Here is a 15,984-nt window from a genome sequence, read left to right on the forward strand (position 1 = left end):
CGCTCAGCTCTTGGGTATCTTGCAATAAGGTATCCAAGTGAGAATTCTCCCAGTGTAACATTCCATAAGGATAGCCAAAGACTCCCGAGTAGAAAGAGTATGGTGCACAAGAGGTACCGCTAAAATGGCAGGCAGAAAAGGTGGTATACCACCATCCAACACTAGAGCACAAACAACAGAAGAGCAAAAGGGATGCGTAAGGGGCAGGTACCTTAATCAGGCGAACCATCTTGTTCGTTTAGCAAAGGACACAACTGAGGAAGGGATATAGAGGAACTTCCTTTTTTTTTTAATGTCATAATGTAGAGTATAAGATTTCCTATCATTTGAGCCCAGTCTTGCCACAGAGTTAATCTAGCTCTGAGCAATCCTTTTATTGTTCAATGAGATAAATCTTGACAAACAGAGAAAAAAAACGTTGTCAAATCCTCCCCCTTGCTGTGAGTGACAAGTGATTTACATATCTCGTGCACTAGCCTAAGAGACATGCATTATTTTTTAATTCCCTCCCACTCCTTTCTTCTGCTGCTCTGAAAGGATGGGATGTTCCCCACCTCAGCATAATTGGACATGCTGAAGTCATGTGATTACGTTCCTGTCTTTTCAATGAATGTTAGAGATCATAGCAGAAGTTCAGTGTAAGAAATACACAGGAAAAAATGCATATTGACATGGGGAGTGTAGAGGTGGACGAGGAGTGTACTGACATCACTACTCCACCCACCGAGCTCCAGACAACAGACCCACCCACAGAACCTGCAGTTTTTCGGTTCTCATGACAGACAGAGGGGAGACATTTGACAGGTAGGGATACCTGAGGGAGGCATGTATATCCTTATAGATAACCCCTATAGCAGTAGTTTACAAAGGATGACATTGGGTTTACATCCACTTTAAAAGGCTTCAGATCAGCAATGTAAAGAGGATCAGGACCTGGTTATGAAGGGGAGTAGTAGAGCCCAGTCAGTCTTGTAGGTTGGTGGGGCCTTTTGGCAAGGGGGAATTCTAAGGGGCAACAACTACCACAAGGAATTCAGCAGTATCAAAGATACAGAATTCTAAAAACAAAAAAGGCAGTGTAAGTCCATGTGAGGTACAACTCCTGAAGTCAAAATCCCCACTTGGATATAGTGCTGTGTGAGATAATACAAAAATGGTGAGTAGTGGATGAAAAAAAATCCCAGACATAAAATGGGTGGTCTGAGCACCCAAATGTCAGGGAGGCAAACTACTCGAGGAATCACTCAGATGTACAAACAGCCCCCCACAATCATGCAGAAGGCTTATCAAAGGGATTACCTGACCTCTGACTTAGACTCTGAAAGTCTAAAGCTACCGGCTGTTGAAGTAGATGAAAGGGAAAGATGGGATTGTTCCAAATCTTTTGCCAACTTCTTGCATTGAGTCAGGAACACACTCTGGCCACCTGTGGCATAGCCAATTGTGGTTTCAAGAGCAGGGACAAAGAAATTACCTCACTCAAACGGTAATCGGTTCAAATGCTCTTTGGATGAAGCCTCAGTATCCCAACTACAGAGCCAATGAGAGCTCTGTGCATCTGTATGAACATCAGTCGGATTGCAAGATACAAGCCATCACAACTAAAAGCACAAGATGCACATTCATTCCAATTGCACTATCAAATAGGGGCCAACCTCAGATGGAAGACCTACCATTTCTGACACAGTATGGAAAACTTTAAGTGGTTGTACACCTCTGACATGAAATATGAACATACCCTTCTATAGTGTGTACTTGTCTCTATCCAAAGCTCTGAGCGTAATTTCTCACTGCTGCCTTTTTCTTCTGTTACCTGCATTAGTCACTTTTGACAGCTCTGACACCAAGAGAAAACTAGTCTCATGGGAGGAAAGCTCTCAGCACACCCTGTGTGACTGACCGCCACAGCTGTGCTTGTTCGCCATGTAGTGTGAAAGGGGGGGGGGAGCTCTTCTCCCTTAGCCATTGAATTCAGATTCCTTCCCTTGCTTTGTGCTGCTGACAGAATCTGTGTAATTCTGTGTGTTGTAGAAGGCTGTGCAGAACCAATGGCTGCAGGTAAACAGGTACAATGTATGTAGGAGGATTTGTTTCATCACTGTGTATTACCTGAGACCAATCACTTCACTAGTTTTATGCAAGGCTTTAAACACTACAATAAAGATACTGTCAACCTAGGACAGAGGCCCACACAAGTCAATTCAAAGTGGAATTCAAGGAGCGACTCAGTGAAACTTAGAAAAGTGACCACACCTCAGCCTGTTCTTTGACCCAAGACTCAGAACAGCAGGCCAATCCTTCAGATGCAGGGTAATACAAACTAAATTATTAAGTTTTGAAACACCCTCTGAAATTATGGTTCAATGGCAGGAGTCTGTAGTGGCTAAAAAACAATCACTTACAAGTTAAAGCGGAGTTCCACCCAAAAGTGGAACTTCCGCTTTAAGCACTTCTCGCCCTCTGACATGCCACATTCGGCATGTAATTTTTTTTTTGGGGGGGGGGGGGGGGGGGATACCTCTTTTTTTAGTCGGACTTCCTGTTCCACTTCCTCCTTCCTGTTCTCCTCCTCTTGCCCTAGGTGGCCCCTCCCTGCCAGCGATCTACTGGGACACAACACAGGTCCCAGAAGATTGGCTGGACAATAGCAGTGCGTGCCCATATTTGCTATGACAGCGCCAAGGAGAGGAGGAGGGGGACAAGCAAAGCTCCAGGTGGCCGCATCACTGGACCATGGGACAGATAAGTTCCGGTTTATTGAAAAAGTGATAATAGATAGGATAGCGTAGCTATCCTCTAAGAATACTGGGTAAAAGCCCCCAGAACCACTAGAGGAGTATGGACTGAGGTCCTCCTGGCAGCAGGACTGTTCTCTGTGTGTTTTAGTGAAGACATGTTGTATTTGTACATTGGTAATACAACTAAGTACAAAGCGAGGCAAGGCCTCAAGTACTCACAAACCCAGGCAGCTGGTGCCGATGAGCGTTTCAGGAAGCCAGAAGTGACCAAGTTACTGTAGGACAACAGTGGAAATAGACCAGAGACTGGAGAGCCACATAGTGCTTTGGAAGCAGGAACCACAGCAGGATGTTGCTTCACCCAAGCTGAATGGTTGGAAAGCATGTGCAGCACTGCACCTAGCAGATGACATCAGTGCATGGTCCCCCAGGCATAACCCTTATCGCAGTAAAACCAGTGAAAAGGCACCCAATGGTGCAAATGGCAAGTAGTTTAAGCCTAACTTACCATGTGAGCATTCAGAGACAGGGTCTCACCTAGATCTATGCCAAGATTCTGGACCTAGAAAATTCTCTGTGGCTAACACACACAAGAGGTCTGGAAAGAACCACAATGCAGACTCCATTGTCTTAAAGTTACCTTCCAGGCTAGCCCCACACGTCTAATCCAGTGGGGGGATTGGTTATCAACTACAAAACCAATTCTGAGGCAAGGTCTGCATGGATAACTGCTACACATGGACCAGTTCAGGCAGCAATGTAGTAGGGAATTGTCACTGAAGTCACCAAAGAAAAAAAATCCACAAAGCAAAAAAGTCTAACGAAAATATACTTTTTTCAGAAAGTTGAAGTAATGGTGTCCCATCTCCAAGCAAAAAACCAGCAAAATAGGGAGGCATACTGAGAAGAGGAGGCGTATTATGGGGGTTGGATTACAATTTTTCTGTTTGCCAGTGTCCCAAACTCCTAAAGGCGGTATTTAATGGACTTCCTGTGTCTCACTCCCTCAATAGACAAAAAAGAAACCTGCATTAAGAAAAATGAAATGCAGCCTAAAGTGAGTAACTCTCAAAAACAAGTACAAGATGCATCAAAGATAATGGTGCATTTTTAACTCACCATCTCCATTTTTAAAGATGATCTCGTTATTCAGGAACAGCATCTCAGACATAATATCTGGATTTTCCCAGTTTAGCCAGAGCGGCCTTTTTGCAGAAGACATTATTCTGCACTCTTCTAGCCTACAGAGGAGAGTACGAAGCTACATTATAAACCTTTTCACTTTTACATTTGAAACTTTATTAGGCTAATGGCATAAATATATCTATCATTTATTTAAAGCATGAATGCAAACTCAGCTTAGCATTTCACCAAGTGTTAACAGCATAGTTGTGGCATGGGGAATTAGCGCCTAATGAACTAATATTCTGTAAATTTGTACAAAAAACAATACTTTGAATATACCTGAGGTTTCCCAGCTGGTGAGCAGGGTTAAGGGGTGAGGTAAAGCCTTGTAATGCATCCATGAAATCTGGTCTCTTCATTTGCTCAACTAGAAACTTCATCTGGACCTATAAAACATGATGCAATTAAGATGTAAAGTAGTATTATGGTTTATCCTTTGTGTGGAAGGAAGAACGAACACACATACACACACCAAAAATATTGGGACGCCTGCCTTTACAGGCACATGAACTTTAATGGCATCCCAGTCTCAGTCCGTAGGGTTCAATATGGAGTTATCTCATCCTTTGCAGCTATAACAGTTTCAAATCTTCTGGGAAGGCTGTCCACAAGGTTTAGGATTGTGTCTATGAGAACTTTTGATGATTCTTTCAGAAGCACATTTGTGAGGTCAGGCACTGATGTGGACGAGAAGGCCTGGCTTGCAGTCTCCGCTCTAAATCATCCCAAAGTTGTTCTATCGGGTTGCCAGGTAGTCAGGACTATGTGCAGGCCAGTGAAGTTCCTCCACCCCAAACTCGCTCATCCATGTCTATGTATCATGCTTTGTGCACTGATCCAAATCATTTGGTGGAGGAGGGAATATGATGTGGGGTTGTTTTTCAGGGGTTGGTCTTGGCCCCTTAGTTCCAGTGAAGGTAATTCTTAAGCCGTCAGCATACTAAGACATTTTGGAAAATTTCGTACTACCAACTTTGTGGGAACAGTTTGGGGATGGCCCCTTTCCTGTTCCAACATACCTGTGCACAAAGCAAGGTCCACAAAGACATGGTGAACAGGTTTGGGGTAGAGGAACTTGACTGGCCCACACAGAACCTGAATTAGAACACCTTTGGGATGAATTAGAGGGGAGACCGCAAGCCAGGCCTGCTCATCAACATTAGTGCCTGACCTCTCAAAAGTGCTTCTGGAAGAATGGTCAAACATTCCCATAGACACACTCCTAAACTTTGCGGACAGCCTTCTCAGTAAAGTTGAAGCTGTTATAGCTGCAAACAGTGGGCCAACGCCATATTGAACCCCTGCAGACTAAGACTGGGATGAAATTGTGTAAAGGCAGGCATCCCAACACTTGTGTGTGTGTGTAATATATATATATATATATATATATATATATATATATATATATATATATATATATATATATATATATATATATATATATATATATATATATATATATATATATATATATTTTTTTTATTACTTAACCACTTGCCGCCCGCCCTATAGCAAATTGACGGCGGCAAAGTGGTTGCATAATCCTGACCGGACGTCATATGACGTGATCAGGATTATGAGCCGCTGCGCGCCCCCGGGGGCGCGCATCGCGGCGATCGTTGTTGCGGGGTGTCAGTCTGACACCCGGCAACTACGATCTCGGTAAAGAGTCTCCGACGGAGACTCTTTACCACGTGATCAGCCGTGTCCAATAACGGCTGATCACAGTGTAAATAGGAAGAGCCGGTGATCGGCTTTTCCTCACTCGCGTCTGTCAGACGCGAGTAGAGGAGAGCCGATCGGCTGCTCCTCTGACAGGGGGGGTCTGTGCTGATCGATTATCAGCACAGCCCCCCCGAGGATGCCCACACTGGACCACCAGGGACGCCACCAGACCACCAGGGATGCCAAGGACAAGGTATGCCACCCTAGACCACCAGGGATTCCAGTCAGTGCCACAATGGATGCCAATCAGTGCCCATAATGGATGCCAATCAGTGCCCACAATGGGCATCACTGATTGGCACTGATTGGCATCCATTAGTACAATATATTATAATACAATGCCGCCTATCAGTTCTCATCTGTGCCGCCTATCGGTGCCTACCCATGCCCACCTGTGCCGCCTACCCATGCCCACCTGTGCCGCCTACCCATGCCCACCTGTGCCGCCTAACCCATGCCCACCTGTGCCGATCTGTGCCAGCTATCAGTGCCAATTTGTGCCACCTATCAGTGCCCATCCGTGTCGCCCATCAGTGCCGCCTATCAGTGCCACATATCGGTGTCCATCAATGCCACCTCATCAGTGCCACTTCATTGGTGCCACCTCATCGGTGCCCATCAGTGTAACCCCATCAGTGCCCATCAGTGAAGGAGAAAACTTACTTATTTGCAAAGTTTTAAAACTGAAACAAAAAAAAAAAACATTTTTTTTTCAAACATTTTCGGTATTTTTTTATTCGTTTAGCAAAATATAAAAACCGCAGAGGTGATCAAATACCACCAAAAGAAAGCTCTATTTGTGGGAAAAAAATGATAAAAATTTCATTTGGGTACAGTGTAGCATGACCGCGCAATTGTCAAAGTGCGACAGCGCTGAAAGCTCAAAATTGGTCTGGGCAGGAAGGTGTTTAAGTGCCCGGTATTGAAGTGGTTAAGACTAACCTTATGAGGCTCATCTTTCTTCTCTTGCTTTAGTATATCTGTGAGGTTTATGAGTTTTTCCATAGCCTCCACTTGTCTACTTAGATGCTTGAGGTACATGCCACAGGCTCGGCAGTAGGATTCCAGCAATAAACCAAACCTCTGGCTCACTGTTTTGTTGTGCATTTCTGACCTAACAAGACAAATTCAATATATGTTAATTATAAATGCACAAATTTTAGGGAAAATTTATCATCACATGATGGAACTAGACAAGGTTTGCTTACACACCAAAGGCATTTCCCACATGCACTCAAATACAGAGGCAATTTATATATGAAAAAAAAAAAGCACACAGCTTAAATTGTCATTAAATCCAGACTGTGAAAAACTCTCATTGCATCCTATCAATTGTTCATACTCGCAAAGCCACTAAAGCATTCCTTATGTGTATAGTAAAATATACCTAGTTAATTCTTCCTTGAGCTGTCCCTCCCATCTGCTCTACATCCACACTGCATCCTGAGATAGTGTAGACCAGCTGGTGTCCTCTACAGAGCATGCTCAATTTCAGTTCCATTCTAAGCTCTTAATTTCCTCCTTTTTGTTATCAATACAGCCACACCACTATAAAGTCACATATGTGGGCGTATACACAGTGGTTAATGACAGTCCATGTCTTCCCTTCACCATGTCCTCCTATTGCTTAACACTATAGGGGTGGGATAGAGTATGTTGATTGATTTCATTCACTAAGAAACTCACCAAAAAGCTTTGTTTAAATATAAATCGTAAATCGTAAAGCAAAATAAGATCCTTGGATGCAGCTGTCTCTGAACAAAATGAAAGCTAGAGTTAATTATCTTTGACTCTGCTACACCATTAACATAAAAAAGGTATGGTGCTAACCCTAAATAAGTAAACCATTGCTTAATACTCAATATCTTTAAACCACTGAATTGACTTTGGTGCTGCCCTTTTAAGTGAATTAAACACACTATAAACATATTTAGAAATAAAAAATAGGCACTTGCAATAATAAACCTTTCGGGGGGTACCTGTTTTTGACAGGTACCCATCCCTACTTCCGGGAGACCTCACTGCAGGCCTTGCCTGCGAACACCAGAAGTACTCACCCAGGTGTGACGTCACCGGATATATAAACGCCCAGGCTCCCGCCTCAAAGCGTTTCACCAATCAGCATCCTCGGGAAGCTAGAAAGCGGATTATTGCTACCTACACAATATCAATGAACGAAAATACACATTTGTTTCTCAATAAAGATATTTGTAATGTAATTTAAACTGCTCTTCTGAAAAATAGGATTTTTGTAGTCACCATAAAATTTTCTCTGAAGTTTTGACAGACATAGCTCCAGTAATCTTGCCCGTAGGTTATTATGCCACCTTCAGGAGAGGATTAGGCAGAATATGTAATACATGTGAAAAACAACAGAACTTTACAGTTCCGCCCAGGGGGCGGTCCCTCTGATAATAACCCCTCAGTCTGCTTCCTGCAGCTCATTACGTCAACAAGCAGTATAACGTAAACCAATAGGAGGGGAGGTTGCTGTTTCTGTCAATGAACTTCAGAGAAAAGGATTTTACAGTGAGTACAAAAATCCTATTTTCTCTTTCGTTCATTGACTGACACAGCTCCAGTAATCTTGACCATAGGGACGTCCCCAAGCAGTGTCATAACGAGGGGTGGGCACAGCAACATAACTTCACACATAACCAGAGGTGCTCCCTAACATGGGAGTCACCATCTGAATCAACCACATCAGAACTTGCACTCTGATGCATACTTTGATCGCATTAACATTCAAAAAGGTAACTTTTCTGTTAACAGAAGAAAAAAAGTGTAAAATTGCTAAATTACACGGCCGCCTGCAAAACTTTGTGGCCAAAGCAAGCATCAGAAGATGCACTTACATCCACTTTGTAGAACTTTGTAAAAGTGTGGACGGACGACCAAGTCGCCGCCTTACACACTTGAGCGACTGACGCTTGATGTCTGAAAGCCTAAGAGGTCCCAATTGCCCTGGTGAAATGGACTGTGAAAGGAAAGGGGGGCACCTGCCACTTCAAGGTGTAAGCCTGGGCCACAATCTGTCTGATCCACCTGGAAATGGTGCACAACGAGACCGCCAACCCTTTTTTCGAACCAGCTACTGAAACGAACAGAGTCTGACTTCCGGAAGGGAGCCATGGCAGCTATACCCTTAGAGCCCGAACCATGTCCAGGGAATGGAGGGCCACCTCCTTAGGGTGTCGGTTTAGGACACAGAGATGGTAATACAATGTCTTCATTGAGGTGAAAAGCCGAAACCACCTTTGGTAGAAAAGAAGGTTGCGGACGCCACATCACCTTATCCCTGTGGAGGATAAGGGCGACTTGCAAGACAAGGCCGTCAGCTCCAAGACCCTCCTGGCTGATGTAATGGCCACTAGGAAGACCCCTTTCTGAGAAAGAGTCAACAAGGGAATGTCCCTGATGTTCTCAAATGGCGGTTTCTGAAGCACCGATAGCACCAGGTTCAGATCCCACGGAGGCAAGAGTGGACGCACCGGAGGGACTACATGCCGGACCCCTTGTACAAAAGGTGCTCACTAGAGAGTGAGACAGAAAAAGACAGCCAAGGCTGATATCTGTCCTTGATGGTGCTTAAGGCCAGTTCCTGGTCTACTCCTCGCTGTAGGAACAGCAGAATCCTGGAAACTGAATAAGTGCGCGGACGCCACCCCATCTCCTCACACATGGAGATATAAGCCTTCCACGTACAATGGTATATCTTCCAAGAAGAAGATTTTCGTGCCCTCAACACAGTTGAAGTCACTGAGTCAGACAGGCCTCGGTTCCTTAGCACCTGGCTTTCAAAAGCCATGCCGTTAAAACCAGCGACGGTAAAGCAGGATGGAGAATCGGACCTGAGACAGAAGGTCTTCTCGCATCGGTAACCGCCAGCGAGCGTCCGCCACCAGGCGTACTAGGACGGCGTACCAAGTATGCCGAGCCCAATCTGGGGCAATCAGTATCACTGGAATCCCCTCGGTCTCCACTCTATGGAGCAGACGTGGTAACAGTTTTAGCGGAGGAAAGGTGTAGTCAGTCGGTACTGTTCCCACGGAGCCACCAACGCGTCTGACGAATCTGCCGAAGGATCTCGTCCTGGATACTGAACCTCTGCACCTTTTGATTGTGCTGAGAGGCCAGGAGATCCACATCTAGTGTGCCCACTGCAGGCAAAGAAGCCTGAACACGATGCAACTACCACTCTCCTAGGTCCAGCATCTGGCGATTAGATAGTCGGCATGCCAGTTTTCTACTCCCAGGCTGTATAGGGCCGGCACATGCCGCTCTGCCCACCGAAGGATCTGAGCGACCTCCCGTGCTGCAGCGGAGCTTCTTGTTCCTCCTTGATGGTTGACATAAGCCACCGCTGTGGTCTGACTGGAATCCTGATTGGATGCCCTCAAAGTCTCATCGACCATGTGGAGAGGCATAGCCTGGTCTCTGGTAGTTTGAGCAAATTGATCGGCAATTTGGATTCCTCCCTCGACCAGAGGCCCTGGGTCAACTGTACTCCCAGTACTCCACTCCAGCCGGTCAGGCTGGCGTCCGTTTTGATCACTGTCCAATGCAGAGGTAAGAACGACTTCCCGGACCGAAGTGCCGGAGATCTCAGCCACCAGAGAAGGGAATCCCTGACTAACTGGCTCCCCCGAATCTGTCGATCCAGGGATAATGGAGATTTGTCCCATTTTGTCAATATCTCCTTCTGCAAGACTCTGGTGTGAAATTGGGCATACGGTACTGCCTCAAAGGAGGCCACCATGAGCACCAGGACTCGCATGCAGGAGCGCAGCGACGACCACCTGCAGTTCATCAACAGCTTCACCGCGGCTCTGAGAGTCTGCAGTTTGTCTGAAGGGAGAAAATCTCTCGCTTCCATAGAGTGCAGCAGTAAGCCTAGGTACTCCAGGCGCTGAGCCGGCACAAACACCGAATTTTTGAGGTTCATCACCCACCCAAATTCCTGCCGGGTTTGCATGGTGATCACCACATCCTCCTTTAATTCTGATGTGGAAGCTGCTCTCAGGAGGAGATCGTCTAGGTAACCCACGATGGCGAACCCACATTGTCACAACAACGCCAAAATTGGAATCAATACCTTGGTAAAGACTCAGGGTGCTGAACCCAAGCCAAAAGGGGAGAGCCACAAACTGGTAGTGGTCTTCCCCTACTGCAGATTGCAGAAACCTCTGATGCCTGAGGCATATGGGTATGTACGCATCCTGGATGTCCAAAGACGCCAGGGAGTCCCCTGATGGAGTGCAGCGACTACTGCGCAAACCGATTCCATTCTGAACCTCTGTACTTTCACAAAGCAATTGAGGGCTTTCAGGTCCAAGATTGGACGTACCCCTTCCTTTTTGGGGATGACAAACAAGTTTGAGTAGAACCCCTGAAACCTTTCCATTTCCGCAACAGGCACTATCACCCCATGGCTTAGCAGGTCCCTTACTGCCCCCAACAGGGCCTCCCGGCGAGCTGGGAGTAAGGGTATGCTGGAGGGGAAGAATCTGTTTGGTGGGCAAGAGAAGAACTCTATCTTGTAGCCTGATGAAATCAGTTCGCAGACCCTTTGCTCAGACAGCTGAGAGGCCCACCGGGCTGTAAACTCACGAAGGCGACCCCCCACCCGAGTGACGGTTGGGGGCAAACCTTTATGCGGAAGCACTTTTGCTCGCTGGCTTGCGAGTCCAGGCACGCTTCTGTCCCTCAGTAGTCGCCCTGTCGGACTGGGAGCATTTTGTTGAAGTCCCGGGCGGATGAAAAAGTCTCTTGAGCAGAAAATGAGGTACCTTGCCTGCGGCGTGGCTCTTTACTCTTCCTGGACTGTGGGAGCAAGGTGCTCTTCCCACCTGTGACGTTCTTAACCATGTCATCCAACAAGGCTCCAAATAGCCACTCACCAAGAAAGGGTAGATCCGTCAAGGCTTTCTTAGATGCCTGGTCCGCAGACCAGCATTTCAGCCAAATCAGGTGCCGCAACACCACTGCTGACACTGATGCCCTGGAGAGCAAGGGAAGCGTGTCCAAGGCCACGTCACAGAAGTACTTAAGGCCGTGCACTAACTGGTCTGTCAGTTCCATGCAGACAGGAGAAGACTGCTGCTTCTCCAACTCATGGTGCAATAATGGTTTTGCCCACTCAGTGTGCGTCTGTGCCACTAATGCTGTGGCCAGTACTGGTCGTATCGCTGACCACACTACCGTAAACAAGGAACGGCCACTGCCTCCGTCTTCCTGTCAGTAGGGTCCTTAAATGCAGGAGTCCCTTCAACTGGGATTGTGGTTACTTTGTTTAACCTGTATACTGGGGGGTCCATGACCAGAGGAGCTGACCATTTTTTTTTTTTTTTTAAGAAGACTCTCCTCAAAGGGGTAACGCACTGCCATTCTTTTTGGGACCGAAAAGGTCAGTTGCGGGCTTCCCCATTCCTTGTATATGAACTTATTGAAATAAGTCAGATACGGAAACACCTTAGGTGTTGGAAGGCTAGTGAAGTCATCATCTGCATTATGGAAACCAGCACAAATTTAAGTAACAATGTTTTTTCTATTTTAGTGCAACACTTTGGCATGCAGAAGGGACCATCAGTAAATAAGCAGACCTTGCATCCTGGTCACAAAGGAGTAAAAATTTTAAAAATACATATGGGGGTCCACAAAATATTTAATTAAAACAGATATTTTGAAACACTGTTCTACTAAGAATCTCTTATTTACTATATCTTTTTATTGTGCATTCATCAACACTCACATGCTGCATCTCTTTATGCAACCAACAGCATTAAACAGTTTTTTGTCTGTTTTCTCCTTTACTGTATAGGATTTTTCCCATTATTCCAGATGCATCCCTATGGTCCTTCTTGCATGAAGGTGTTCTGGGGGGCATCATGTTATCACCATGTAAGCCCTCCCTGCATGTATAAGCTCTGGATGGAGTTGTACGAATATTACTTTATACTTACCTATAAAGAGAATTAAAAAAATAAATAAAATGAACGTAATGAAGCAATTTTGTGGACTTACTTTAGGTGCCAGAAAAAGAAGTGTCCTATTCTTTGATTAGTTAGTGCTTTCTTGAGTAGACATCTCACTAGTAAATTGTCTAAGTATTGTTCATACTTAAGGACCTGCAAGCAAAATAGAAATAAAGTTATACTTTAAATAAACTTCTTTCTCTGCGCAAGACTACCATGTCTAACATTCCCCATTGTCATTTAGTTTTTTTTTTATATATTTTGTTTACCACTCAGGATTTTACTGGTTTACTTTTATATCAACATCGGGGGGAAAGGGGGTAATTACACACTGTTCCTAAATACAAGGTCATTCTCTCTCAATCTTTTGAACATGGAGGAACTCTTAAAATGACACCCATGTCTCAGAAAGTGGAAGAAGGGCCCCATTACACATGGTCTTGGGGAACAAAGCTCCTTACAGTACTGGTCAGTGGGAAAATACCCTCCATACAAATACCTAAAAAGTAGTTACTAATTTGGGACATAGAAATTGCTCATTGGAACCCCCAAACAACCTTTGAAGGAACCCTGGCTGACAAAGGTTGAATAACCAGCAGAAGTTCCATCATATCTATCCCTGACATTAACCACTAGCCAACTGCCTTTTGCATATATACTGCGGCATGGTGGCTCGGCTGCACAAACCAATGTACCTGTACCTCGGTTCATGCACGAGATAGCATAGGCACGCATCCAGCGGACTCGATGTCTGCCGGCCAACCTCAATCGCGATACAGAGGCAGGATGGGGATCTGCCCAAGTAAACAAGGCGGATCCCCGTTCTGACAGGGGACATCTCTGAGATCAGCTGTTCCTAGTAATCAGGAACAGCAATCTCTGTTGTTCCAGTGAGCCCAGCCCCCACACAGGGAACACAGTTGATCCCTTGATTGGCCCCCTAGTGTTAACCCCTTTCCTGCCAGTATCATTTATACATCAATCAGTGCATTTTTTAGCACTGATCACTGTGTTGGTGTCACTGGTCCCCAAAAAGTGACACTTAGGTTCAGATTTGTCCGCTGCAATCCTGCAAAAAAAAAAAAAAAAATACGCAGATTGCCGCCCTTACCTGTAAAAACAAAACAAACAAAACAAAAAAAGTCCCTAAATCTATCCCTTATTTTGTACATGCTATAACTTTTGCACAAACCAATCAATATGTATATTGATTGGTTCGCGCAAAATACACTTAATGGGATTTTTTTTTAAACAAAAATATGTAGAAGAATACATATTGGCCTAAACATATGAAGAAATTTGATTTTTTACATTTTTCTTTTTGGATGTGTATTATAGTAGCAACAAAAAAATAATAATTCTCTTCAAAATAGTCACTCTTTGTTTATAGCGCAAAAAAATAAAAACTGCAGAGGTGATCAAAAACACCAAAAGAAAGCTATTTGCAGGAAAAAAAAAAAAAAAGGACACATTTTGTTTAGGTATGCATTGATGCATCACAAAAAATGGCCTGGTCATTAAGGGGGTAAATTCTTCTGGGGCTGAAGTGGTTAAAGAACAACTAGCCGTATGAATTTGAAGCCTCATGGTCTCCTGCTGGCATATCGAGCACTTCAACCCCTGAGCAGCTAATGGAAGTAGCTCTTCCCCTTTGCAAACAGAGTAATGATCTCAGTGTTAGTACAATGTCCCTTTCCTTAAATAGAAAATTTAATCAAAAGCATGTAGCGCTCATATATGCGATTAACTAGCAACACGCATACAATTCTATCTCATCTCATGTGAAACACATAGCATAATCAATTTAAACATGCAATCTAGTGAATATGTAGAACAAACTACATATAACGTGCTAAAATCTACTACTAAGAAATATGGGTAAACCCAGTGCCCATATATTCTATTACACCCAAAATTAATTCAAGTGAAAAAACAATTGGTGATCTAAAGTCCAAATGATTAAGCCAGACTGATGACGAAACATGTCGGGGCTATCTGGCGAACGTATAGTATCACTGTCAGGTGACTGATGGACGGAGGGAGCGGAAAGAAAGGGCACAGGACGCTGAAAACTCTGCCGCGCATTTGGATACAGCAAGAGCGGTGGCGAGGAGTAATTCGGCCACTTTACTGATCCTGGGTCCGCCGCAACCATCCATGCTCCAGCAGAAAGTTTTAGAAAAAGGTTTTAAGCGTGATGTGGAGTGTAATTTTGTTGGGCTAATCACTTTTGGAGTTCATGTGAATGCATTGGAGTGGGATGTTTTAACCTGATTAAAGAGCTTTTAAAAACCTTATTACGCTATTGGAGGCAATTTCTTTTTGCAAGGTTATATATGTTTGAACCACCAAGGAAGGGTTAGCGAGTGTGGGTACTGCAAGCCTGGTGATCCTCCAGTTATAACACCAATTAGAGGGTAAAAAGCCTTGTCAGCCAATCACGGAAGTGTGAGGCTTTGAAGCCGGTGAGTGTATTCACATTGGGGAACTCACGGACACTGAGGCGTGGTGAAGGATCAATCGCAAGATTTGTTTGGACACGGATCACTTTATTTGTGGACTATCAGTTTTGGACTTTAGATCAGCAATTGTATTTTCACTTTAATTAATATTGGGTGTAATAGAATATATGGGCACTGGGTTTACCCATATTTCTTAGTAGTATATTTTAGCACGTTATATGTAGTTTGTTCTACATATTCACTAGATTACATGTTTAAATTGATTATGCTATGTGTTTCACATGAGATGAGATAGAATTGTATGCGTGTTGCTAGTTAATCGCATATATGAGCGCTACATGCTTTTGATTAAATTTTCTATTTAAGGAAAGGGACATTGCACTAACACTGAATTATTTCTTGTACAAGTAGCAGCTTAAGGTATAGGGTTGTAGGTTGTGTTAGGGCAGTGGTGATACACGATGTATTAGGGATTAATTTTTGGTGCATCAGTAATTCAGAGTAATGATCTCGAACAATGCATTAATCTTGTGGTTCTCTGTTCCCCTCAGCAAAACCTAGATAGCTGCATGCACAGTGAGGAATACAATTATTTGCCAAGAGAAAGGTTACCTGTACAAGTTGAATTAAATATTGTGACAGCTTGTCATCGGTCAAATACTTCTCTAAACATGTAACTGCAAATGATCGTACTACCCTATCTGGGTAATTGAAATCCAGCAATTCCATTGCTTGTTCAGGTCGGATTGCAGGCCAGTCTTTAAGCAGACAATACATCTGTAGAGGGAGAGAGTGTGGCAACTGATAAATACTGCATAAAATGCTGTTTACACTAAATACAAGGACCCCCTTATAATGTAGACAATAAAATATTCAATGACAAAGTGAAACAGTAACCTT

General features: G+C 44.3%; 1 protein-coding gene across 1 annotated transcript in view; it reads right to left on the reverse strand.

Moving 5' to 3' along the window:
* PIK3CA (phosphatidylinositol-4,5-bisphosphate 3-kinase catalytic subunit alpha) overlaps positions 1-15,984 on the reverse strand; it is a 163,561-nt gene that overhangs the window by 54,509 nt on the left and 93,068 nt on the right. The window contains exons 12-16 of the mRNA XM_077487936.1: positions 15,697-15,861; positions 12,672-12,775; positions 6,591-6,762; positions 4,203-4,309; positions 3,858-3,979 (exon numbers count right to left, since the gene is read on the reverse strand). Of these exons, the coding sequence (XP_077344062.1) occupies positions 3,858-3,979; positions 4,203-4,309; positions 6,591-6,762; positions 12,672-12,775; positions 15,697-15,861 (670 nt within the window). The remainder of the gene's footprint in view (positions 1-3,857; positions 3,980-4,202; positions 4,310-6,590; positions 6,763-12,671; positions 12,776-15,696; positions 15,862-15,984) is intronic.

The sequence above is a fragment of the Lithobates pipiens genome, unplaced genomic scaffold, assembly GCF_037356315.1.
Source record: "Lithobates pipiens isolate NorthernLeopardFrog02 unplaced genomic scaffold, aLitPip1_a1.2 Scaffold_18, whole genome shotgun sequence".
NCBI lineage: Eukaryota > Metazoa > Chordata > Amphibia > Anura > Ranidae > Lithobates > Lithobates pipiens.